This window comes from Pogona vitticeps, chromosome 4 (assembly GCF_051106095.1).
Source record: "Pogona vitticeps strain Pit_001003342236 chromosome 4, PviZW2.1, whole genome shotgun sequence".
Taxonomy (NCBI): Eukaryota; Metazoa; Chordata; class Lepidosauria; order Squamata; family Agamidae; genus Pogona; species Pogona vitticeps.
The window spans coordinates 178,540,726-178,566,784 of NC_135786.1; the positions used below are offsets into that span (position 1 = coordinate 178,540,726).

At 39.7% G+C, this 26,059-nt stretch overlaps 1 protein-coding gene across 3 annotated transcripts; it reads left to right on the forward strand.

Annotated features, from left to right (window-relative positions):
• Positions 1-66: 66 nt before the first annotated feature.
• MIMS1 (mitochondrial inner membrane scaffold 1) lies at positions 67-22,138 on the forward strand. 3 transcript variants are annotated; one of them, XM_078391507.1, is made up of 6 exons: positions 70-209; positions 1,911-2,031; positions 2,882-3,040; positions 7,821-8,316; positions 15,134-15,245; positions 19,494-22,138. In XM_078391507.1, exons 4-6 carry the CDS (start codon positions 7,847-7,849, stop codon positions 19,791-19,793), a joined length of 882 nt encoding a protein of 293 aa, XP_078247633.1. In that variant the 5' UTR covers positions 70-209; positions 1,911-2,031; positions 2,882-3,040; positions 7,821-7,846; the 3' UTR covers positions 19,794-22,138. The 3 variants fall into 3 exon arrangements, with proteins under 3 accessions (XP_020647414.3, XP_078247633.1, XP_078247634.1); XM_020791755.3 differs by lacking the exon at positions 1,911-2,031 and having other exon boundaries at positions 67-209; XM_078391508.1 differs by lacking the exons at positions 1,911-2,031; positions 2,882-3,040 and having other exon boundaries at positions 75-209.
• The last annotated feature ends 3,921 nt before the right edge of the window (positions 22,139-26,059 follow it).

Below are 26,059 nucleotides of genomic sequence, written 5' to 3' on the forward strand. Positions count from 1 at the left end.
GCCCAGTAAGAAATGAGGAAGAGGCCCGCCCGCGGAAAAGGACTACAACTCCCAGAGGAACCTTGCGGGGCAGCAGGCGCGCGGCGTAGGTCACCACGGAGAGTGGCGGCGGAGAGGCCAGGAATGCCCATGAGCACGTTGTACTTGTTTGAGGAGAGGAAGGAGGTGGGCCTCGAGCTTCTTCTCGCCGCCCGGCGCCTGTGAGGAAGGTAACCCTCTTCGAAGGGTCCCATTTGAGGGGTGGGAGGTGGAGACGGAGGGGGGAAAACCGTCCCCGGGTGGGGAGCCCTCCTGGGAAGAGAGGGGTTGTTTGTTTGTTTCTTTCCCTTCTCCTGGCCGCGCCTCGGTCGGGGACGGGTGGGGAACTTGGCTCTGCCCTCCCCCCCCCCACACACACACACACACGCCTTATGATTGTTGGCGAGGAAAAGCCTCCGAGTAGGAAGCCTGGAGCGGATGGAAAGGGGAGTGGCAGAAGCCGGTTTGGCTGCGTCCGTTATGGCTGCGCCAAGGAGGTCCCGTATCCATTTGTGGGGTGTGTCGGGCTAAAAATCCAGCGACCTTTATGATTAACTATTACTGTCCCCTCATGACCGAAGGCGCGGCTAGTTTTTCGCTTGTTTTCGGCGGGTGGTTTCTGTCAACGGAATGGTGGCGACCACCAGGACTCCCAAGATGGTGGGTGCTGTGGGAGAGGGAGCCTGGGGCGAGTCTCTCAAGGCAGCCAGAGCCTCCTTACGAGAAATACCGTGTGTGAATGGGGCCTCCTTGGAGACTGAAGGGCCTCGACTTGCCCCTATTAGTTGCCGGCGAGAAGAAGCCTCGACTTCAAGCCAAGGTTAACTTGTAGGTTGCGAGAAACAGCGGTGACTTGGGCTTGTCTTTCAAACTTTTCACTGCAAGGGAATTAAGTGTCTTCAGTAATCAGTCCTTGATGAGCATAAAATGTTGGCAGAGTTTTTTAAAAAACTAAAAACAAACATGAACACTACACCAGAACACAGAGTTCCTACTCCAGTCCTCTGAAGATGCCAGCCACAGAGACTGGCGAAACGTTAGGAAGAAAAACCTCCAGAATACGGCCAAACAGCTGGAAAAACCTACAACAACCAAACATGAATATGTTTTTGGTTGTGGTTATTTATTTAGCCAGATATTAATTAAAACAGCAAAAAAATACAGTGAGGGGCAGGATCTTTGTGGACAAAATATTAATGAATATTTCTGAAATAAAGATGCATAGGATCAATCTGAGGGCATATACAGGCTTGTTGGGTATAGAAGATAATTTTCTTATATCTGTTAAAATTTGTGGTTCTTTGAGAAATATTTCTTTGGGTTATGAATTCTTGCAAAACACTTGAGGTCTTTGCTTGTCTGTTAGCATAGACAAGAAAAGGGCAACAGTATGTTAACCATCTATATTTGTTGTACTGTATATTTATCAGACGGTGCCTCTGCCAAATGATGTCACCCAAAGGCTGACCTTGAGGATGTTGAAGTTGAAATGTAGGCAACAAGAAAAGGTTGACAGTTGGAGAGGTGGCCTTGTCACTGTCAATCCTTGTCACTGATAAAATAAATGCTCAGAGAGAAGAATACTGAGCTACACATTGAATGAAGGGAAGCAGGGAGCATTGCCTATTTCATCATGAGCTGCTATCTTAAGGCATATTGAAATGGTGGCTCCCTCAAAGAGCATTAGCTGAGAGCAGCTCTCTAGTCTCTACATATTTTTGTTGTTCAGGGCTGCTATACAAATGCCAATACTAAGATAGCATTTTGAACTGATACCAAGGTGAAAGATTTGCCTTCAAGTCAAAACCTGAACTGTACTTAGGAGAAAATGGCATGGTTTGACACCGGAACACAATACCTTATGCTTTCAGTAACCCATTCTCTTTAAATAGGGCATATATATGGTTGCCAGCTTCTTGGATAGCTCACTGAGTTAGAATCCCCACTGTGCCTCCCAAGAGAACAATCAGCCTGTGTGGCCCTGGGCAAGCTACTCCCCAGAAGAATTGACTGGTAAACCTTTCCTGAGTATTTTATACATTGAGACCCCCAAGAAAGGTTGCAGTAAGTTGGAACTGAGTTAATAGCATGCAGTTATTCAGTTATTATTAAATATGGTTACCATAAGAAAGATACATGGAGAATCTTAGTCTGGTAACTGTGAAAGTATAAATGGTTGTTAATTTAGTATGTCTTTAAACACCACAGATGTGTTCTTTACAATTTAAGATGCCTTCAATAGGGCAGGCTGTCTTAGCAGGTAACCAGCACCATATTCATTATATGTTTAATGGCTGGCTGGTGCTGGACTGTGCCACTTAGCTATATCTAGGTGGGACAGTGCTGACAAAGAAATCTTGTCTAGCTTTGCATTGGGCCTGGTCATTAAAATAAGGAGGCAGAATAATTTTTGTCAGTCTTATGTTTCTGATATTTATATCCTGCTTTTGTTCCTAAAAAGGGTCGCCGTAAGTCAGAATTCAATTGACTGCATATAATTATTATTGTTATTTGTTCCAGGATTAGAACTCAAGGTGACTCACAGTATGATTACAAAACAAATATAACTGAAGACACAGTGGCTGAAATCTAATAGTTGCAACTAGAGTAGGTCATTTAATCAGTGGGGATTTGGTGAGTGAAATCCTCTGTAAATTCCATTGATTCAGTAGGCCTACTCTAATTTTTACTACTGGATTTCAGTCAGTGTGCTAGAATATTAAAATGCAAGTAAACAGATGATATTGGAATAACTTAAAAACATATTCATGGGGGAGCAGAATACCCAAATATAGCAATAAATACTGTATGTTTATATGCAGAAGTTATTTTCTTAGTTGTGAAAGATGTCCTGACTTTATAGGTTTTTCCTCTGTCATGAACCTGACAAATATGCTGAAGCAGTGATCTAATCTAGTTCATCAGGAGTCAGCGACTTAATCATGGACCTAATCCAGCATCATAAGATGGCAATGGCTTAGTCCTTGCAACAAATGTTGATTTCCAAGACAGTTGTATATAGGTAAGCAATTCCATTTTCTGAAGACTAGTGTTGGCTTCTCTGACTAATGTTGCAGAAGTTTTCCTGTTATGTTACACATATAACATTAAATGTTACCATGTGAGGATTGAAAGATGTGCTCTCCTATTTCATTCTACTAGTCAAATGAGCAGACACACTCATGTCTTCCGGTGTTCATCTCAAAATTAAATAAGTCTTATTGGAGTCTCAGCAGTTTACAAGTATGCAATTAGGCATATGACTGTGGAGCCAGAAGTTTTCAATTTCCCACTGTGACTCCTGTGAATAGAGCCAATCTGTGTGGCCTTCAGCAAACAGCACAGTTCCAGGATGCCTCAGAAGAAAGGAATGGTAAACCACTTCTCTGTTTTTTCTGCCTGGAACACCATGGAAAAGGGCTGTTATAAGTCAAAGTGGACTTAACAGCATATTATTGTTGTTGTTAACTTTCAACTTGTTCTGAATGTAGCCTCAGCTCTTGGTAATATGGTTGAGCTACAAGCTTTTTTCAAATGGCTATACAGTCAACCGTTGACGTACAAACTTAATCCGTTCTGGAAAGAAGTTTGTAAGTCAAAAAGTTTTTAAGTCAAATCAGCATTTCCCATAGGAATGCATTGAAAACCAATTAATCCGTTCCGGCTGGTTTTTGGTTCTTAGGTCGAGCCACAGCACTTTTCAGACAACAGAACACCTTGAAAAGCACCTTTTCAATCAAGACAAGCACCTTTTGGGGGGAAAGGGGGCAGCAAGGGATGGAGAGAACACCTTTTAAACAAAGCACCTTTCAGAAAACAAACCCTGAAAGGCACAGACATTTTAAAACAATGCAAGACCCATCAGAGCACATGTAATGCTTTTAAGGTTGAATTATTTTGGATAAATCATTGGTGGAAGGATTCTACATTATTTTTAATAAGACTGGTGTGTGACTATGCTGTGGTGTTGCTACCTTAATGCTGTAAAATCCAGTACACTTTCCTACCTTCAGTTAAAAAGTTAATTACTGTCTAATTTAAAAGTAAATGCTCTTAACTCTAGTCGAGCCTGCTGTTAATAAAAAATAAGCTGAAAATGTTGAATATTTTGGAAGCCTCAAGTGTTTTCATTTATATCTCATAGTGTATTTTCTGAACAAAGAGGGTATTATATAGGCTACCTATTTATTTTGGAGTAATGTTATTGGGATTACTCAAAAGTAAGAAAATTACAATATTTCAGCATTGGAGTAAGTAAGTGATTTGGAATCACAACATCATTCTGCAGCCAGTTTTTTCTTCTGTTGAGATTCTGTGACTAGGTTGACAGTGAGTTACTGGAACTGAAAAATCTATCTAACAGAAGAAAGGATATTTAAAATGATACCGTAGGATGTGACTGGATGTTTTATTTCAATGTTAAATATAAAGTTTTAAATCAGATCTCTAGTTGTTGTGGCACTTTCATTTGTTATGAGAGCAGCCATGAAATTAGATCCCTTAATTGAGCAGTTTTTAGAAATAATTTGATTTTGTTCTACGTGTCACAGGGCAGGAAAGCCTAGCTAAGTTAATACCTAAGCCTTTTTTTGTGGGTGCCACACTACTTGGTAATGAAGAAAACGTTTTGAAAATGGTAGTTAATAGAGTATCTGCTTAACTATATGAATCTAGCATTGGCACTTCTCTTTCTTCCAATCCCCTTGCCTCCAAACAAGCTGAAATGGAAGAAATTGAATAAAAGGATAGAGGCAGTGACAGCAATGTTTTCTCAATCAACCACCTTAAGAGGCAGATGCAGGACAGGGCAATACCCTTTATTTGCTGACAAAAATTTAAACAGATCGCAAGCTTTCATGGGTTAAATCTGCTTCCTTGGGTAAAGCACCCCTCCTTCATGGAAAGTACAGAAAAATTGTAGAGTGGAACCCAAAAATTGATGTTACATGTATGTGAGAGATAATCTAGATCTTCTTGAGGCTTGGCCTCAAGTGTCTCTTCAGCATGGTTCAGTTTTTGAGACCAAAAGGCTGCCAGTTAACCTGTGATTGCCCACATACTCACACTGCTTTCTTAAAACTAAAAAAGTTTATTTTTAGCTGTGGGGGTGGGAAAAGACAACACAGAAACTTAGCAGCTTCTAGCACAAGTTAACGGTTATAATTCGGTTCATTTACTAGGCCAAAGCCGCCAGTTGTGTCAAATAAAAGCTCAAATTAGTATTTTTACCTGGTGAGCATAAAGAAATGTTGTGTCAACTCAGGTTGATGCAAAGAATTCACATGGGTGATGTTTAACTGGCAAAATGGTCATTGTCCAAGATGTGCTTTCTTTAGTGATTGCCCATCAGGTTTTTAAGATCCCTTTTGTTGCCTTCCTGTAAACAGTGACCATACAGACTGTATAATTCAGTGAAACCATTTTGTAGAAAGCATTTGGAATAAAATTGATGCAAATCCATTGCTTATACTTAATGTCTTTGTCTAGGGTGCTGTAAACAGAGAGGGATTTACATTTAAGTGGTGATTGTAGAGAGGAAAGGGACCAAGAAGGAAATTAAGGAAGTTTGACCTTTGTGAAAAGTACATTTGCAACCAATCTTCCTTTGGGAGGCAAATACAGGGATTAATGAACCTCCTACTGGTCAAATGAAATAAGTGCACCATTAGTTGCAGTGCTGACAAGATACAGCAGAGGGCATTCTGTAACTTTTAAATCACTTTATGTAGAGGTCAGAGCGAATAGTACTAAAAAGTAGTCTGAAGTGCTATCATTAGAGAAGAAATTTCAGTTTCAGTCATGGTGCAGTATACTTATTTTGACATAAACACATGTAATTGGAGGATTTTCAGGCACTATTTCTCATAAAGACTAGGTGTAAATGCCATAGCACATTCACAGGAGTTCTTAGACACAAGTGCAGGCATTTTTTAATTCTGAAGTCATTAAAATCTAAATCTTTATAAATGTATAGCAATGATATATTTCTCTGTGTCTGAACAACAAGCAGTATGGGTGTTACAGTAAGCAGATAGCATTATTTGGGTAATTAAACCAGGAAAACTGCATTCCCTGAGGTACTGCTTCCATGCTGTTTAAATTACTGAGTGGTAGAGGCAGTTTTAGCTTTAAGATATACTTGGTATCATTATTTCCATACGATTGGTTAAAATTGCTTTCAGACAGTGAAATACATCCATTCTTCCTGCTTCAGTTTATGGATCATTCTAACTTGAAAACATGTTGAGAGTAAGATGTAGCTTCCCTTTCTGCTCCACTTTCCAGAATGTACATGCTTGGCAGTAGAGCTTGAGGGACCAAAATAGAGCAGTTTTAAGTGTAACTCTCTTGCTTTGCCCTCTACATAAGATGAATGAAGGGAGGACCACAGATGAGTGGAAAGCAGTGGCTGGGCAGCCAGCTACTGCAATGTCTTTGGCAGTTTGCCTATTCTCTGAATCCACCCTTTATCCAAATGTCCTATCTATTGACTTCACTCCAACTGTCCTTTTAAAGCACTACACTGCCATGAAGATCTTTATGCAAACTAGACTACACACAATTTATTGGACCCTTTTCCTTTCTGTGAAGGCAGTGCAAAACAGCAAAGGCTTACTTTTGAATTTTAGGTGCTATCCTGATCTGGTAGATCATGGGTTCCAAAACTTCTCCAACTCACGGCTCCCTTGAGCTACTGCAGTAGTGACTGAGCAGGAGGAGTGGCTAGGGGTGTGGGGCAGAGCAGGAAGAAAACAAGCCAGAAGAAGCCAAGACTAGAGCCGGAAGAGTAGCAGCAACAGTAGCATCTTGGCAAAGAGAAAGAGGAAAAAAATCTGCTATGCTGCTAGCTGGATTTGGCAGCACTGTGGAGCACCACAGAGGCTGCAGTGTGCTACTGCACACACTTTTGGAAGCCCTGTAGTAGATTATTAAAATGAGGCAGCAGAGGATAAAAATTTTCCCTTTTTAAAATAAAGGGTCTTCTTAAAATAGCAGCAAAGCTTTATTTTAAAAAGAGAGAACTGTAACATTCCTTATTGCTTATCTTAGTGGTATGCTTGCTGCCCTCCTAGCAATTACTATAATCTGCCAATCCAGCCCCTAGCAGTCTTTGATTTTCCCCTTTATGACAGATGAATGAAGCCTAGAGCAGGAGAGGGGCATTTTTGACCCAGCTGTAACAAAAACTGTGGACATTTATTTTCTTCTGATCTGTTCCAGTTCCTTTTATTTTTCTTAGTGGATGGGGTGTCAGTGTTAGGTATGAGAAAAGACATTATTCTATATCTGATATGTAAAATATAGAGGCTATAGCTGCATAAATTACCGGGGAAATGCAGGAAGCCTGGCTTGTTGGTCTTTATCAATATAATGGGGGAAATGATTCTCAATATTCAATTGAGAAAAAAAAAGTTGCATTCAATGGTTTGTCACGTTCTTTGAAAATGGATACTATCTGTTCTCTTGTTTATCTCCTGGTGAACAAGAGAATGAATCCAGGGTTTGTTTCAGACTTGTTTCTCTAGTTTCCTGGAAGAGAAACAAATCTAAGGCAAAATGCTCTCATTTAAGTGGCACACTCCCACTGATTCGAGAAATATCATATTTTCTGTATTTCACTGTAGTGCTTGTCTTTCTCCTTATAAAGAGAAGATAGCTTCATACTGCTAAAATGTTTCCAACTGTGGAAGAGGGATTTGGCGAAACATTTCAAAATTGTATTTACTGTTATCTTACAGTTAGGCTTTCCAGAGCAAATTTTTACTTGTTAATTTAGCAGTTTATTTGTTATCATTTCTTAGGAGCTGTATGCTACAGTATCTCCAGTATGCTGTTGCCCTCAACCAAAATGCAGAAAACATTTCAGCTGGCATATAGGACATCGTCAATGTTGAATCGCACCTGTATATTTCAGTGCTTGAAAGGACAATTCTCCTTGCTTCATAGTAGACAGAAGATGGCTTCCATGCCTCTGAGAGTCCAACACCAACATCTGCATGCATCTGTTAGTCTCCTTGTGTCCAAGGAACAGGAACTCTTGGGCAAGGCATCATCCCAGCCAGACAACCCTCACAATAAAGAACTAAAGAGAGAAAATCCTGCCACATCACCTGATAATGTAGCTTACGGAACCCCTGTACAACCAGATTCTGTAGAGCTTGATCCCTTACAAGACAAGTCAATTAGTCTTGTGCAGAGATTCAAGAAAACTTTTAAACAGTACGGCAAAGTTCTGGTCCCTGTGCACCTTGTAACTTCCACCCTATGGTTTGGAACCTTTTACTATGCAGCTTTAAAGTAAGTGATGGTTCACTAAAGCTATGTATATTAGCTTCAAGTTAAATCTTAATAGGATTACTTTTGCATTATGGATCCTTAGACAGACAGCTATTAAAGAGCTACAGCTTAACATTACAGGTAGTACTTACTGTAATCGCAAGTCATAATGGATGGATGTAAAGGTTAATGTTATACTTCCATAACAATTCAATTTTGTGTTCATGTGCACATCTATGTTCTTAATGCTTTCTGCAGTGTTAATTCATGATTTTTACCCTTCTTTAAAAATGATGGCATTACATCTATTGGAATGTTTCTCAGTTTGAGAGGTCAAGCTATTGTCATCTTCTCAGTCATTTTTCTTGTGTTATACTAGCTGAAATCCAGTGATGCAAAGTTAAATCTCATAAACCTGATGATGTCATCAGCTGTGGCCATATTTTGTTAAAGAAATCCTTTTCTACCCCTCTCCTCCAAGGTTCCTAGGCTACCCTAGGATCTCGTCAAACTTGGGGAAGCCTTTGAGAACAGCAAGATGTGAGGAGAATCTTAGATGTCTGAAAATCCCCACCACTAGTCCAACTGCAGCACCTGGTCCAACAGCAGTGATTTTCAGACATTTAAGACTCCCCACACATCCCACTGTCCCCTAAGGCTTTCCCAGGATCAAATGGATCCTAAGGGAACCTTCAGGCAGGGGTAAGAAATGTTTGGGTTTTTTTTTTTTAATAAAATGGCATTGGAACTTAGGGTGTCATCAGTCTTATGTAGTAGAGCTTTGTTACTGGATTTCAGCCAATGGCTGTTTACTGTGACATTATGTTGCCTTGCTTCACCACTACCACCTCACTGGCCTTTTATCCCATCCAGTATGAGAAAATTAGAGTTAATCGAACAGTTGTAGATAATCTTTCTCAGCCTGAGGATCAAATTCAGTTACAGAGAGGCACATTACAGTGGTGGAGAAGATCAAAAGCAAAGGGATGAGCAAAAATGACCACATATTTGAGGCTGAAGTTTTCGCTGCCAATAACTAACCTTTAGGAGAAGCATTGGACCTTTTAGAGTGGAAAAGTTCTTCATACAAGAAGAGAAACTGAACTAGTATATGTCATAGGGGAAAACGCACCTGTCTTCTTGAGAACACTGAAACTGTGTGTCAGTGTCAGGATTAGCTGGTGCTGCACCATCAGATTTAGCTAGCATAGCTGGTGGTGAGGTGTGATTGGAATTGCATTCAGCAATATGTAAAGAGATATACATTTTTCATTTGTCACTTCACGTGGAGTCTGTTTACTTTGAATAAATTATCATTCTCACTGAATAAGGAACATAAATTCTTTGAAGAAATTGCCTTAGCAAAAAGTAGTTTTTAGGAGTTTTTCCATGATTGTCCTTGACACCTATTGAAATCCTTACGTGGATCCAGAAATTGTAATAAGGCAACACTTTTGGGAGTAAAGCCTAACATGATTGTTATCATGACACAATGGTTAAACTGCTCTACTTGTAGTGCAGTGGTTAAACTGCTGTACTGCAGCCAAAACTGCTCACGGCCAGGGGTTCACTCCCAGGTAGCCAGCTCGAGGTTCACTCAGCCTTCTTTTCTTCTGAGGTCAGTAAAATGAGTACACAGCTTGCTGGGGGTGGGAAAATGTGTAGCCTACATAATTAATTTGTAAACCAATGGAAAGTGTTTTTAAATCCTATGGAGTGGTATATAAACAGCATACTTTTTATTTTTTGCTTTTGCTTATTACTATCATTAATTTAAATCTCAAAATCGACCTAAGAATCTATGGTGGTTCCTAAGCAGAGATACAACAGTTGGGCTCCTTTCTAGTAAAATGCCATGTAATTAATGGGCAGAAGAAGCAGTGAAATACCTGGCGCCCCATGTATTTAGCATGCTTTCAAAATGGAAATAGAGATGTAGTTAGTCTGTGAAAGAAGTCAAAATAAGCTCTATTTTGCTTAGGCCAGTGGTTCTGAACCTATTGTATATTATGTACCACTAATTATTCTTTGTAAGAATATGAGTACCACTATAATACAAATTGAACATCCAGTTTCCCCATTACTGATGTGGTAAAATATTATCAAGGGCTAATCCATGGCAAGCAGGATTACTAGGAGGGTGCCCCATCACACTTCAGGAGGACATGGGTAGTGAAGAAGAGTGCATTCTTAGAAGTGTTCATTATAACCCTGCTTCTGCTTATAACTAGCTTAGGTGCTGTATGCATGATTTGAAATTTGTTTCGACTTTGTTCAGAGATTGGATCAAGATGCTTCCTATTACATGCTATCAGGTTGTATCCAGTTTTTGACAATCCTGGGAATTAATGACCTTGGAAAGGTCCCATCATTAGCAGCCTCTAAAAGCTGTGGCTTCCTTTACTTGAATCAATTCCATCTCTTCTTAGATATTCCTCTTCCCACCACTGTTTTCTGTTCCAGTAAGCTGAGTCCTGTTATGATAGATCCAAAGTAAAATTGACTCTGTCATTTTAGTCTGTTTAGGTGTCCATGGTATCCATAAAGCTCTCTTTCAATACCACATTTCAAGTGAATCGGTTTTTCAGTTTCAGCTGTCTTCACTGTCCAGTTTTCACATCTGTACATAGTAATTTGGAATGTTGTAGGATGGATGAACCTTGGTCTTCGTTTCCAGCAACACATTCTTACTCTTATCTTTTCATGTTCCTTCATAGATACTCTTTCAAGTCTCAACCTTATTTCTTGGCTGCAGTATCCATTCTGATTGATGATTCAACCAAAATATAGGTGATCTGTTACAGCTTCAGTTCCTTCATGGTCAACATTGAAGTTGTGTAATTCTTTTGTATTTATTTCAACCAAAATATAGACAATCCGTTACAGCTTCATATACAGTTTCATATACAGTAACTATTTTCTTCCAGTAATATGGTATCATCTGTATATCTTGAATTATTAATATTTCTTCCACCAATTTTCACTCCTCCTTCATCTGAATGTAATCAAGGTTTCTTTGTACTGTGTCCTAACAGGAGACTCTTGTCCATAGTGTTGATTATGTGTCAAGACATTCAAATGTCCTGGCACATCCATTTCTTTTAGAACAGTGAGTAACTTATGATCTGCATAGTCAAAAAATTGCTCACACAAGAGATGGAATTCCAGATTCAGTCTGATTATGTAGTGAACTTTTTTTGTCAAAAAAAGTACAAACTTTTTTTCCTAACTGCTATATTTTAATAGGATCTTTCATGGATAAGTCCACTTCCTCGGCTCCCCTTAAAGTATAGCAGTTAGTCCTTAAGGTGCCACAACATTTTTGTCTTCTTTATTTTTATTTTTTTTATTTTATTTTTTTGCCTGATATGCTAGCACAGATAAGCATGGCTATGTCTTCTAAAACTGATCTTGTTTTTGAATTCTTTGGTATGCTACTGGTATATATATTGCAGTATTATCTCCAGTGCTTCTTAGTTTTCTGAACGCTGCTTAAACATCAGACACACTTTATTTTATACATAGTATAAAACCTTTTTTGTACAGTCCTGAACACCACTAGACTTCCATGAGAAATTAATGTGATAGCCCTGTATTTCCTATAATTTCTTACATCTAATCCAAAAGAGAGAAAATATATTATGAACATTTCCAATCTGTGGTCCGTTGTTTCGTTTTTCATTTGTTGGCATATTGTCACGACTGTGATAGATTCAGTTTCTTAGCTTAAAATAGCTCTATTTGGCATCTGTTAATAACGTTGCTAGGAGTTGTGTCTGTTCTTGGTGGTCTATTTCTTTCAAGTGCTTTGAGAGCAGTTTTCAGTTCACTTTCTAACACTGCAAGTTCTTCATCAAAGAATTTATTTGAAGGAATCTGTCATCTTTGCATCTCTTCTGTACAATTATTTAGTATATTATTTCCATCTTGTCTTTATTTTATCATGACTAGATAATATACTCCCCTGCTGATTTTTCAACATCTCTGATCTTGCTTTAAAGTTTCCATCTGATTTTTTGGTTATTTTGTGGATGAAATCTTTGTTTTTCTTTTTTTAGTTGTTCTGTTTCTTTATAATGCTTGTTATTATAGTACACTTTGTCTTTGTGTGGCAGTTGCTCAGAAGTTGCATTTAGGAGTCTAACGCTATTTCTGTCACCTACCTTAGTGCATAAGCATCCTCATTGAAGACCATGAAGTAAAGTCTCCTTAGTCCTTCCCAGAATCTTAAGGATAGATATTTATGTATTTTTAATACTGAATTGCTGAAGCAAATGAAGTAGCCTGTTTGTGGGAATTTCTGATTCAGTTTGATTATGTAGTAAGCTTTTTTGTTGAAGTATTCATACTTCTAGTACTTATTTTAATTTCCATTTCAATCTTGGCTTTGCTTCAAGAGGTGAAAGTTTTCATTTAATATTGTGTAATGCATTACAGTGTTGATAATTTAAATAAAAAAGTAGGTGCATCAGAGATGCCTATTTAATTAGACACTAGAGGATGTATATAGTATAGACAATATTTAAAATTATTTTCCTACAGTTAATTTGTGAACATTTCCATTTAAATCAAAATATGTTCATCGTAGGAATATTTAAAATAAAATCCTGAGTTACATTGCCTTATTTCTTTGCCACTGAAGAACAAGGCAAATGTTATATAAGAAAAAGCTGGATTAAATATGAAGCTGTTTTGTTATGAACTTGCATTATATATTTCTCTTATGATTGGGAGAGTGGGCAGCAGATGGTTTGCATGCAACCTGGAGGTACATGTGCAACCCCCCCATGCCCTCGGGACCCTGTAGCTTTCCACCCACCAACTCAAAATTTAATTTTAAACAAATGGCTCGGAAACTCTTCTTTTGCCATCTAGAAGGTATTTGAGCAATTGTACCATTTTGAGGGACTATCCAACTGTCTTGAATTTGTAAAAATATTTACTGCTAGAGGAAACAAGGAGACTTTTTCCATTTTAAAGGCAATGGGGGGGGGAACCATAATGGAATGTGGAAGTTAGAAGAGTAGCTGCAATCTTCCAAGGATGTAGAATAGGCACAGGTAGTGTTTCAGAACTAGTGAGTGATTTTTAAAAAACAGATTTAGTGTAGCATCAACTCATGTAAACAGTGTAATCACAAATAACATTTTCAAGCAGTATACAAGTATTGGTTTTAAAGTCCAAATTTTGAATGGCAATATAAATGATGTACTTAGGATTTTCCCTTCCCATTTTCATTATTAACAACTGGCATGATAAAAAAAAAACATGCTTTTATAGCATGCAGAGGAAACCATTTATCTACCTAATAGACTTCTGTTTCAACATGACAATGGTCAAATGTGTTTTAATGACTGTTATCTAAGGAAAAATAGTTGACATTTACTCATCCTAAAATATAAGATGATGAAATTTTATTTGAATCCAGTGAAAACCAAAATATTAAATAGCTTGGAAACTATTACTCTTAGAAGGGATAAATTTAGAATGACATTTGGCTCCGTAGCTCTTAGAAAGGGCACTTAATGCCAGTTGGTTAGAGTAACTAAAACAAACACTTAGTTATAATATCTTCTGATGTCAGAGGCTCATAACTTCCAGTTACAACCTACCTTTGTTCCATGTAGTATAATAATATTTTACTTAAATCTGACAACTGTTATATTCTTAGTCCGGATTGAATCAGTGAATGATACAACTGACCTGGTTATTCTAGTAGTCAACATTTTCAAAAGTATGGAGCAGTGTGTTTCCTTCTTTACTGTTTATCACTATAGTAAGACAGCTTTTAAAATCACTTGTTTGCATTCTGTATAACAGATAACTAGATTTTCCAGAGAAAAAGCACTGTTGAGGGTTTTTTCCCCTCTTGAAACAATTATGTCAGTCAGAAGCTATCATTCATTCACATGTGTAGGTGCAAAACATGAGATCCGAGCATATTATGCCTTAAAAGGAAGAATTTCCATAAATAAGTGTATTGTATATATTATAGTCAGATCATGGGTACATTTATTGATGTCCCTCTGATAGGTTACCTATGCCATATGCAAGCCAGGTACATTTTGTGATTTGGGATCCTATTAAAACAATTTTAGTTACTTCAGAGTGAGATTCATGTTTGTCCTAGTTATCATATAATTATTAATCTAAAACAATAAAGGAATAAAATTTTGAATGACAGTTCATGGATGAGTTTTAGTAAGAAAGATGATATGCTTCCAGTAGTCAATCATCGTATTAAAGGACTTAAACAGAGCTTTCTGTTACGAATATTAACAGCCCTGTGAGCCATTTCAATACACAAAGGTGACTTAAATAAGTCAAAACTTTGGCCCATATAGTTTACTAATGGCAGCATTTCCTACACAATTCCAGGGAGATGTCTGATCCCAAACTTGGGACTTTCTACATCCACATATATGGACTCCCACTGACCTATGACCCTTCCTTGCAAACATAGCCCCCCTCCTTATTTTTACTCCTTTCTTTCAACTCTTTCAATTAACAACAGTAAAGACCAGGCAAAGAACAAAACAACTTGAAATTTCAGTTGAGCCAGAATTGTTTAAAGTATGAAAGTGATCAATTGAATCTGGAACTGTTTCCTGAATTATATTATTTGTCATTTTTCTTATTATCCATTGGTTTTTGGGTCCTTTAACTTTATTGGTACAAGTAAAAGCATAATGAATTTTACTGTGGTAAATTAATGTTGCATTTTATCATGTATGCTTAGTAGCTGCACCAAAAGAATCACATATGCTTAATAGCTGCACCAAGCACAATGTTTACAAGGATGTTAAGCCTTTTTTTAAAATAGGTTTCTCTTCCACAGAGGAGTAAATGTCGTTCCTTTCCTCGAATTCATACACTTGCCTGAAAGCATTCTAAATATTCTAAAGAATTCCCAGAGTGGAAATGCATTAACTGCATATGCAATGTATAAGGTAAGTAGTAGCATAGAGTTTTAAAAAAATGATTTTAATCAGAAGAAACCTCAAGGGTACAGCTACTCACAGCCCTCACAATATTCTTGTGTAGTCCTTAGCTGTGACGAGCTCTGGAATTCAGTGCTAAATAAACACAGCCATATTTAAACTTACTCTGACTGGAGCCTATCACACGAGCTCAGAGTAGACAAATATATTGTAGTTTAGCCTTCCCCAGACCACACTTGCACCCTCCAGATGGAGGGTTAGGATCTGTCTTCTTGTTAACTATAGCAGTCTTCTCAAGCTGTTTATCCTGGTTGGGGATGATGTGGGTTTTTTTCACATGCTTCTCAACATGGAGCGTTGAGAAAATGGTAATATATAAAGAGATACATATATTACTGAGAGGGGCTGAAGATAATAGTGAAAAACACAATGAACAGACTGCTCTGAGAAAAAGATAAACCAGGAAGTATTTAAAGGTGGCAATAAAGTACGAGAAGAGTTGTAGGCAGTAGCATGAGTGAATATTTTTGACAATTCTCCATAATCCATTTAATTCAATGGTTTCCAACCGTTTCCAAGTCTGAATCCCTTTTTATAATAGCCAAGTAATTTGTGACACCCACCACCACCACGTTTTACATAAAACAATATTTTAATGAGCTAAAGTGATCTGTTCTAAGAAAGCAGAGACTTCTTTCTCCCCCCCCCCCCAGGCCTGTTTTTTATACATACACATTACCTTTAATATCCCGTTCTGAAAGGTCAAGGAAGAAATTATTTAACATGGGCAACAACACATATAAGGTGACCTGCAGTCCCCCTAGAAAACATATTGTGACCCCCTTAGGGGTAATGACCCCACATTGAGAAACACTGATTTATTTTGTTGTTGAGGAGCACTCTATTTAAGATTTCTATTTTCCTTGTTTTTACTAAACTTAGTGTATCTGTGTTGGGCCAGACATAATCTAAAATTTTTTCCTCAACTTTCTAAAACTCTTATCACATAGATACCAGACAAAAACATTGTGGCACCTTAAAAACTAACTAGTGTATTTAATGTCAATGTTTATGGTCTGAAGAAGTGAGCTTGATTCATGAAAGCTCAGATTAATAATATAGCAGTTAGTATTTAAGGTACTATAATTTTTTTCTCTATCACACAGAAAGGCACAAATAGTGTAGCAATACGTCTTATAATGTGAATAGCATCTATTATTACTAGATGCATGTCTTGGAAACATCGTGCAGTACTCATACTATTGATTTGTCTTTAATTCTATCTTTTAATTATAATATATAAATATAGTTAAGTGAATAAAGGAGTACATGTGGACCGGTGAAACTAGCCTATAGTTTAATGATACAAATAGTGAACTACTGAAAAATGTTTTTTTTCCAATGGTGGAGTCAAAATAATCATGGTTTAAGCTTTCACACATTTGTTATTCCTCTTCCACAAATGGAGAACAGAGAGGGCCATTTAGGAAGTTCACTGATAATGTCCTTCCCCCACAAATAGGTTCTGAGTGGTGGGGAAACAAAAAGTACTTTGAATAGTGAACATGCTAGATACAGTATATAGTACCAATAATAACATTTAGGCAATTGTTCTCCCATGTCATATTCATACATCTTAGATACATCTCTTGTCTGAACAAACTTTCATTTGTGCTCTCAGTTGCTAGGGAAACCATTAACGGATAGAATTTTTCTTCCCTTACTGTTAGATGCCTTAGTTGTGTTGAAATCAACATGATCAAGTCCAGGAAAGCCTAAACTTCAAAGTACAATTTGTTGTTTCAGACCCAAGATTTTCATCTTTAACCTGTTTTCTGTTGAGGAACCTTTAAAGGTTATGTCTCTAGTGCAGGAATTGTCCGCTTTCTCAGTATTGAAAAGGAAAATTAAAAATGCAGTGGCATTTGTTTTAAAAAATATCTTTTAATTTTAATTTTTTTCAAAAAATATTTTAGCAAGAATAGCTTTGATTTTCTTGAAGTGTAAATACTTATTTTCTTGCTTTGAAAACAGAATTCACTGTTTTCTCTCATTTTTATTTATCTTTGGTTTTCTTATGCTGAATACAACAATATTAAGTAAAGGGCAAGGTTAATCTAATTCAAGAGACAGAGAGCATTTATTCGTAGGTACAAACTGCCAATCCATCAGCCTTCACTGTAGAAGGAACTAGTATATATCCTCCCACAAATTTCCTGATGATATGTCATTATGTGGAACTCGAAACTGAGGAACAAAGATTTGGGTGGGAGGAAAGAGTGAGCAAGCGCACGAGGTACATGATTAGAAAGGATGTTAAAATCACATGAGAATCTTATTTGGTCCTTTCAGAGGTAAAGAAATTACCCTTACAGATAAAATATGTTTTACATCACCACAGTTCAAAATGATAGACTTCTACTGCCTTGAGTTAATTTTGATCCATACTATTTTATGCTGCAGAGCGGTACTGCTCCAGAGATTTTGGGAAGATAGTATTTCACAGAGAACATTGTTTCATCCAGTGTTGCAGGAGCAGACTTAAACTTTTCTGTATCTTCCTCGTCATACAGCTCTCTTGCATCCCAAAATATTTCCAAAGTCAGAATGTCTATTCAAAGTATGTTTGAATAAGCCCTTAATTTTGTCCTCAGAAGCAGATATGTGTAGCCCTGTTTAAGGCACAAATGCAAATCCTGATCAAGTTTATAGTAAAAAAAATATTGGTGTCTCACAAAACAAATGCCTTGTGGGATGAAAAACTTGCAAGACAAAAGGGTCTTGAGAGTTTTTTGGTGCCCCGTCTTGCGATATTTTCTGTCTTGCGACAAGTGTTTCCCATAGGAACGCATTGAAATTTAATTAATGCATCCCTATGGGGGAAAATGTCAGAAACAAAAAAAAGTCAGCAAAAGTCACTTACAAGGTACAGTAGACTGAGCCCAGCTCCTCACAGGGCCTTTGTAGCCCCGGAACAGCCGGAAAAAGAGCGCCAAACAGCTGAGAGGCAACAACCAGCAGGGAAGCGGCAGCCATTTTCTGGTCGTCTCCACTCCTGTCTCCCCGCTTCTTAGCTGATCGGTGCTGGGTCTAAGAGGCTTCCTGAGGCTGCTGTCCCCCCCCCCACAGCCAGTGCCACTTTCAAAGGTCCCCCACCAGTCTTCCCAGCACCATTGGAAGACTGTCAGGGGACCTCTGAAAGCGGCACTGGCGACGGGGGGGGGGGCATGACAAAGCGCTGCTTTCAGAAGCCTCCCGGGGCTTGCCCAGCATCTAAAAAGGCAGGGGGAAAGCACCATTTTTAAATTTCCCGCTTTACCCCCTGCCTTTTTCCGTGCTAGGCAAGCGTTGGGAAGCCTCTTAGACCCAGCGCTGATCAGCTGAGAGGCGGGGAGGGGGGGCAGGAGCAGAGATGACCACAAAATGGCTACTGCCTCCCTGCTGGTTGTCGCCTCTCAGCTGTTTGGCGCTCTTTTTCCGGCTGTTCTGGGGCTACAAAGGCCCTGTGAGGAGCTGGGCTCAGTCTACTGTACCTGGTAAGTGACTTTTTGCTGACTTTTTTTTTGTTTGTTTCTGACTTTTCCCCCATAGGAACGCATTAATTAAATTTCAATGCATTCCTTTTGGAAAACGCGCTTCGCGAGAAGAAATATTCGCTAGACGGCATTAACCACGGAACGGATTTCATCTTGCGAGGCACCACTGTACTTCAGTTCAGTGTATACTAGGCAATATTATGTAAATTAAATAGCTTTTTTCTTCCCACCCAAAGTTTGCTGTGTTTTACAAATTAGTTCTACTGTTTCACTTCTAGGAGATCAAACATAAGAAACCTGAAAGAATTTATCTGCTTGCATTAGAACCGGCAAGTAGTGCGGGATCACCAGTGTTTTACTCCTGATGCACAAGTACTTACCTGCCCTTGTGCTGCAGGTAGAGAGGATTAGAAACTGCCCAGTTACATCTTTTTAATAGTCATTGAAAGGCTAATTGAAGCTTGGGACATGATCCCAGACCTCTAAGTGTCTCTCACCTCCAGGAAAGTTGATGAGTAAGTTTCCTTGACAAGACTAGAATGATGCCATAGTGCAAAAATAGGTTTTGTGTATTAGCACAGCTAAAACTGAGTTAACAGACTTCTCAACAGTATTACAAGTAGAGGCCTTTGCTTGAATTTTAGAACACCCTTTTTGATTGTTCTGTCAAAGTTACTTACACTGTCTCACATATCTATCTCACCCTCTTTTTATTGACAAGATTGCAACTCCAGCAAGATACACCGTGACTTTAGGAGGTACATCTATTACTGTGAAGTATCTCCGTAAGCATGGCTACATGTCCACACCACCTCCAGTCAAGGACTACATTCAAGATCGAATGGAAGAAACAAAAGAGCGACTATCAGGAAAAATGGAGGAAACTAGAGACATGATTAGTGGCAAAATGGAAGAAACAAAAGAGAGGATAACAGGGAAAATGGAAGAAACAAAAGAGAGGATAACTGAAAAGATACAAGAAACTAAAGATAAAGTTTCATTTATAAAGAAGAAAGAATAGGAAGAAGTAGGGGGCAGGATATGGTTAGCAAAAGCTAAACATCTTGACTTTGCATAATCTGGACTATAAACTTTTGCTCTTTGTTTCTGCCTTTTTTTCGGGTATTTGGGGCTGGAGAGAAAGTGCCAGTAATCAAAGAAAGTTTATCTCATCTTCAGAAATAACAGCATTTTCTAATCATAGGATGTTAAGAATAAAATAGCAACAGCTTTCTGTATGATCAGGCCCTAAATGATGTTGTATGGTTTGTCTAGTCATCATCATCAGTTCTGTCTGCATTTATATGGAGAAAGAAATTATATTGTCTTCTCATCTGATTGAACTGATCGTCTTGGTTCTCACCACCCAGCATTTTCAAAGCAAAGTAGTTCAATGTATATGATTCTTGATTTGGTGCCAATATTTGGTAAATCATTTAATTTTAATATTCTAGGAGGATGGCATAATTATACAACAAGTATATTCTGTTCAATATTTTTTATTATAAAATATTGTCTTAAAATGGAATCTGAGAGACTGAGTGAAATGGTACTGAACTTAATTGTATATTTATAATGCGGAATAAGTGTTGCTCAATCGAACCAAAAGAGATGAGGAATTGCATGTCACAAATAGAAGTTTTTTTAAAGGGAGGAAATAAACTTATCTCTGTTCTTGAATTAAATGTTTACATCTTCATGCCTATGTTCAGAGAAAAAGCTAAATGGTATTACTGTTTACAGAGAAGAATCCTAGAATATTTCCACTAGAGGCTATGCAATTATCTACTGTTGAATATAGCAGAAAAATACTAGTCTTCACCTCTTCAGAATTTATAGATTCTGACACCCTCCCCCCCGATTTTTGTTGCTGCTTTTGCAACATCTTTGTCTGGGCCACAGTATGTGGCATTTTAGTTCTCTTGCGGTTCAAACAAGTGGCTGTGGATAGATATGTTAGGGACTGCTATGTGGCCGTCGGGGCAGCCTCAGGGTGTATCAATCCAGCCTAAGCACATACTTTAAAACTTTATGAAATTGTGTGTGTGTGTGTGTGTGTGTTTCTAGCCTTCTGTCTTCTATGCTTGCCAGGTTTTGTGTCTTCTGCCTCATGTTAGTGTCATAAAGATTCTCTTTCAGAGAGGAGGAAAGGTGCTGTTGAATCAGTGAGGACTTGAGAGGCAGCTTCAAGCCTGGCTGTTGCAGTGATGCTTTCTTTCCAGGTGTCTGGCTAGGTGAAAAAAAGAGGCAGTGGTAGTTGCCTTTTCTTCCTTTTCTCACTTGAACCATTTTGATTGATAGAAGGGAGTTGAGAGAAAGGAATCTTCAGTGAAATAGTCATTTTGCCTGACCAGTTTCAATGTATTTTGCTGTTATGCTGCAAGAATCAAAGTACCATTTGCTTTTCTTCTACCCATGCATCTTGCATTGAAATAAAGGCTCATGTCTCGGCCAGTTTTAGACCCATGGTGTGTGCCCTGCCCCATATATTTGAGACAAAACCATTGACTGGTTGATTAGTCCAACTATCTGTTGATAAGTCCAACTATCTAAAGGTCTATTTCTTTTTGAGATTGGGGCCTGGCAGTTAAGCTGTTCGTGCCAGTCTGAGTAGCTCTCATGCAGACCTGAATCTATCTGAATGTTACTAAAGGAATACACAATGTATAATCAAGGAATATACATTAGAAAGTATACTTTTGAAACTTAGCATAAAAGCCATCACAGCAAAAGGATGCCAAAGAGACTCACAATGAAAAACCTGGGCTGGAAATAAATTACAGAGAACTAATGTGGGGTTTAAGTTGTTCCTGTTAGCAGCTTAAACCTGCATGTCAGAAAGTTCCCCCATCAAATAAAAATTGTGGACAGGCCCTCTGCTTCAGTAGACGTTAGCTTTACATTAAAAAAATGGCAACACTAGAACAGCATGGAAGAAGCACTGTGAAGACTGCAGCCTGGAAATAGACAACACAAAAATAATTTCCTTGTGACTGCATGTTCAAGCCATTTTTTAAAAATGTAGTCTGACTTGATGCCAGTATATTTAAAATGAAATCTTTTCCCCTCCAGTATTTTTTTTGTTAGTTCTAGCAATGACAGCAGGAGCTTAAAGAAAAATAAAAGGACAATGCCAGCACTATCTGCTTGGTGTTACACAACAGCCATTCATTTCTATGACTTTTCCCTGGCTCTCTGCACCAGACATACTGAATGGAGATGTCGCTGTAGTGTTTGGTGGAGTGGTCTGAGCAACTTCCCAATTCATTCCTTAATGAGTTTGTCCTTGTCTTATATCCACTGTGAATGGATTTTGCTGAAATTAATATTGCAAGGAGCTTTGTTTGAATTAAACTACTCATGTCACTTTGTTGTCTGCGAGTCCTTTTTTACGTCAGTAGCTGAAGACTATTCGTCGTTTTGACTCTTTTCACATTTTTTTCAGTATATTGCAATAGCATACCTCTATGAATGTTACAGAGAGATATATACACCTATGTGTACCATGGAATTACTAGTACTAGGCAAAACCTAGTAGAAGAACATCTTCTAAAGCATGGGTGTCAAACACAAGGCCCGCGGGCCAAATCCGACCCGCCAGACCTCGTCTGATGGCCCGCGGAGCCGCCGCCAGCCTTGCAACAAGGTGCCCGCCCGCCCTCCCGTTTAAGATAAAAAAGGGCACGGCTGTGAGGAAGGAGGCAGTGGCAGCTGCTCTTCATGCCGCCGCCGGCTCCTCCTCCCTCAGACTGCTACCCACTGGCCGCGAGGAAGGGCTGAGCCGTTGGGGCCGTTGCAAGCCTTCTCGCCCCTCCCCCTCCCGGCGTTTGTGTGTGCATGAGGCAGGGCACGCGCCGCCGCGCCAGACGGTTGTTCGGCCGGTTCGCCCGGCGGCGGCGGCGAGCGGGGGTGGTTGCGCGCACGCCCGTTCCACCTTCCCGTCCTTTGGGCCACCCCACCCCAGTCCCCGCCCCCCCGCCCTTGCCTAGCTCGCCCGTCCGCGCCACCCACGGACCGACCATGAGGTTGTGCGGGGCGCTCCTGAAGAGCCCCGTCCCTAAACAGAGTACTACTCTCGCTTCTCTCCGTCGCCGCCGCTCTCGATCAAGCAGTTCCTGTACTTCGGTGGTGAGTGACGGAAGGGCCACGGCGCCGGACACCCATCACAGCGACGCCCGCACCACTTCCCCCCACCTTCACTTTTTCCTTCCCCCGCCAACCGACCCCTCCATTGGAATTTGGGGCGAGGGCGCAGGCTCCGCTGGGCGATGGCCCCCTTACCCAGGTTTCTCGGCGTGTGTGTGTGTGTGACGTCACCGAGCGGGGGGTGGGGGTGGGGGAAAGGCCGGCGACGAGGCATCAAAACAAACAGAAGCAAGTGAAGGAGGTCCGAGGGCTCCAGCCGTCTGAAGAGGCTCAGACTAGTGGGGGTGCAGGAGAGAGGAGGGCCAAACTCCTGGACAGGCAGAAGCGCAACAGATAGGGCGCTGACTATGAAGCCACACTTTTGCAGTGGGTTTACACACCACGGGTTTGGTCGGCAAGGGCCTCTTCATTTCTTGCCCGAAAAGGGTTAGGCAGTACTGTAGTTCTCAAGCTGACAACCTGGCTTATCTAGCTCAGGTAGGCAACGAGCAAGGGGCCAGAAGAATTACACTTCACCTGTTCACCTCCTTTGTTTTATAACAGGGCACCCATGTGGATGTACTAAGTAAATCTAGTGCTTCTGAACCATAATCACATGCATTCTCACCATTCTAGACATAAGGCCGGGGGGGGGGGGGGGGCGGGACAGAGCCACAGATACAACCGGCCCTTTGATGGGGACCAAACTGCTGATGCGGCCCCCAATGAATTTGAGTTTGACACCCCTGTTCTAAAGCAATTATCTAACAACATTATTATGTTCTCTACTTTTGCTGTGGAAATAACTGGGCTGAAACAGGCTGGATTTGTAAAAATACTTCAATAACTTTGCTAAAAGCAAAATGGCAAATTTCTGAAAGCTGTATTTTCTAAAAACCACTTTTATAGGTGTAAATTACTGTGTTTTCCTGAAAATAAGACAGTCTTATATTTTTGCTCCAAAAAACGCATTAGGGCTTATTTTCAGGGGATGTTTTTTTTTTTCATGTACAACAATCTACATTTATTCAAACACAGTCCTGTCACCATTGTTGCTGCACTATGGTGGAGTGTGGGGTTTCACTTAACGGGGGTTTAATTTGGAAGTAGGGCTTATATTACAAGCATTCTGAAAAATCATGCTAGGGCTTATTTTCGAGGAAACAGCATATTTCGTCAATAATATACTTTAATTACTGTATGTTGGATGTTAGCTTTTGACAACATGTAGAACAGTTGATCTGATACATGGTATATATTTCTTCCTGTTGGTTGCTAGTGTGGTGTAGAGCAGTGGTCCCCAACCTTGGGCCTCCAGATATTCTTGGACTACAACTCCCAGAAGCCTTCACTACATCTGCTGGCCAGGATTTCTGGGAGTTGAAGTCCAGGAACATCTGGAGGCCCAAGGTTGGGGACCACTGGTGTAGAGGATAGAGACTTGACAGACAAAGGTTCAAATTACCACTCAGCCATGGAACCTCACTAAGGGTGGGGGTGAGAACTGGCAAAGGGGAATCACCTCAAGACTGCTAGGAGGGTTGCCATATGCTGGAAGAGACTTGATCACACAGAACAAATTTCTCATTTTGAAAAAAGCCAAGGATCCGCCCCTCCGTGACAAAAGGAATAATATGCAGAAGTAAAAACTTTACAAGTTGTATAATTGCTACACAACATGCACACCTCAACCTCAGAGCCCCTTGTGCTGTGGGATAATGGACATGCCTAAGATTTTCCATTTCTGGGTGCTTTTCTACTCACCCCGCCCCAGATTCCTTTTTCATCTCTTTCATCCACAGAGATGAGCATCTCATCTCTATGCGCACTTCAGTTGGACTACCTCCAGTATCTAGTGCCAATTCTATAACTTCAGTGTTAATTTGGGCTCAGAACTATCACTTCTGTTTTTTTCAAGTCACATTCTTTTTGTAATCTGAAAAACTTAAACTTTGAAACCTACATCCCAACTAGAGCCTGCAGTGTCAGTAATTTAAGGCACATCGCAGCTTTCCCCCATTTATCTTCTATGTCCACAGAGGGGGGGTTCAGAAGGTAGTGTCTGTTATTATTTTTAGTTTGGTAATTACCACTGGACAGCTGAGAAGTTTAGGTATCTGGCTGCAGAGTCAGAGGTTGGTAGTTTATTTCTGCCTCCTGGGAGAAAAAGCCAGCCTGTGTGGCTTTGGGCAAGCTACACAGCTGCAAGGGTGCCCCCACCCAAAAGGAATGGTAAACCCCTTCTGGGTATTCTCTCCCTGGAAAAGATCATCATATGTCAGCATTGATTTAATGGCACACTATTCGTTAGCTGGCTGGATAGCTCTGGGATAGGCATCTGGCTCTAGAGCCAGAGGTTGTGAGTTTGATTGGCCACTGTACCTCCATGAAGAAGAGCCAGTCTGTTTGGCATTGGGCAAGCAGCACAGTCCCAGGATGCCCCCAGAAGAAGGGACTGGTAAACCACTTCTGAGTATTCTCTACCTGGAAAATCCTGAAGAGGTTTGCCAGAAGTCAGAATCAACTTGACGGCATACACGCAGTCACCACTACTAAACTTACAGTCAACACTAAACTTGCAGCTTTTCTTACTAATCCTGTGTTTCACTATAATAACATGCTTTTTCATATATGCAAAAAAATCCTCATGCAACAGATTTGTCACTAGTTGTTTTCACATTGGCATGGCCTATGTATTTTTCTCTCTCTTTCTTGACTTTCTGTCAGGTTTGTTTAATGTTCTGGTCTGCTGATTATATCTTACCCCCTTTGGGGTTTTAGCTTAATAAAAATCAAGCTCTGTCCTTTCTCATAAATCATTTACTGTCGGCCATAATAATAATTACAGAATTTTAATTACCTCTAGCAATTATCTGGCTGTTTTGATGAGGATGCTTCTGTAAGTAGAAGGAATACATCTTGATTGTATAAGCCTGCAAGGGAGCATGTAGCATTGAGTTTGCTTCCCAGTTTGATTAATTGAGCAGAAAAACAGGAGGCTGTGTGCATTAATATTAAGTTTAAACAATAAGAGAATGATGACTTGAGCAGACTTATTGGTTTAATAAAAAGATAGAGGATGGCAGTAGGTTTTTTACTGTTCGAGAGAACGAAAAAGGAGAAGTGCCTAACACAACACAGGAGGTAGTGTGAGGGACACAG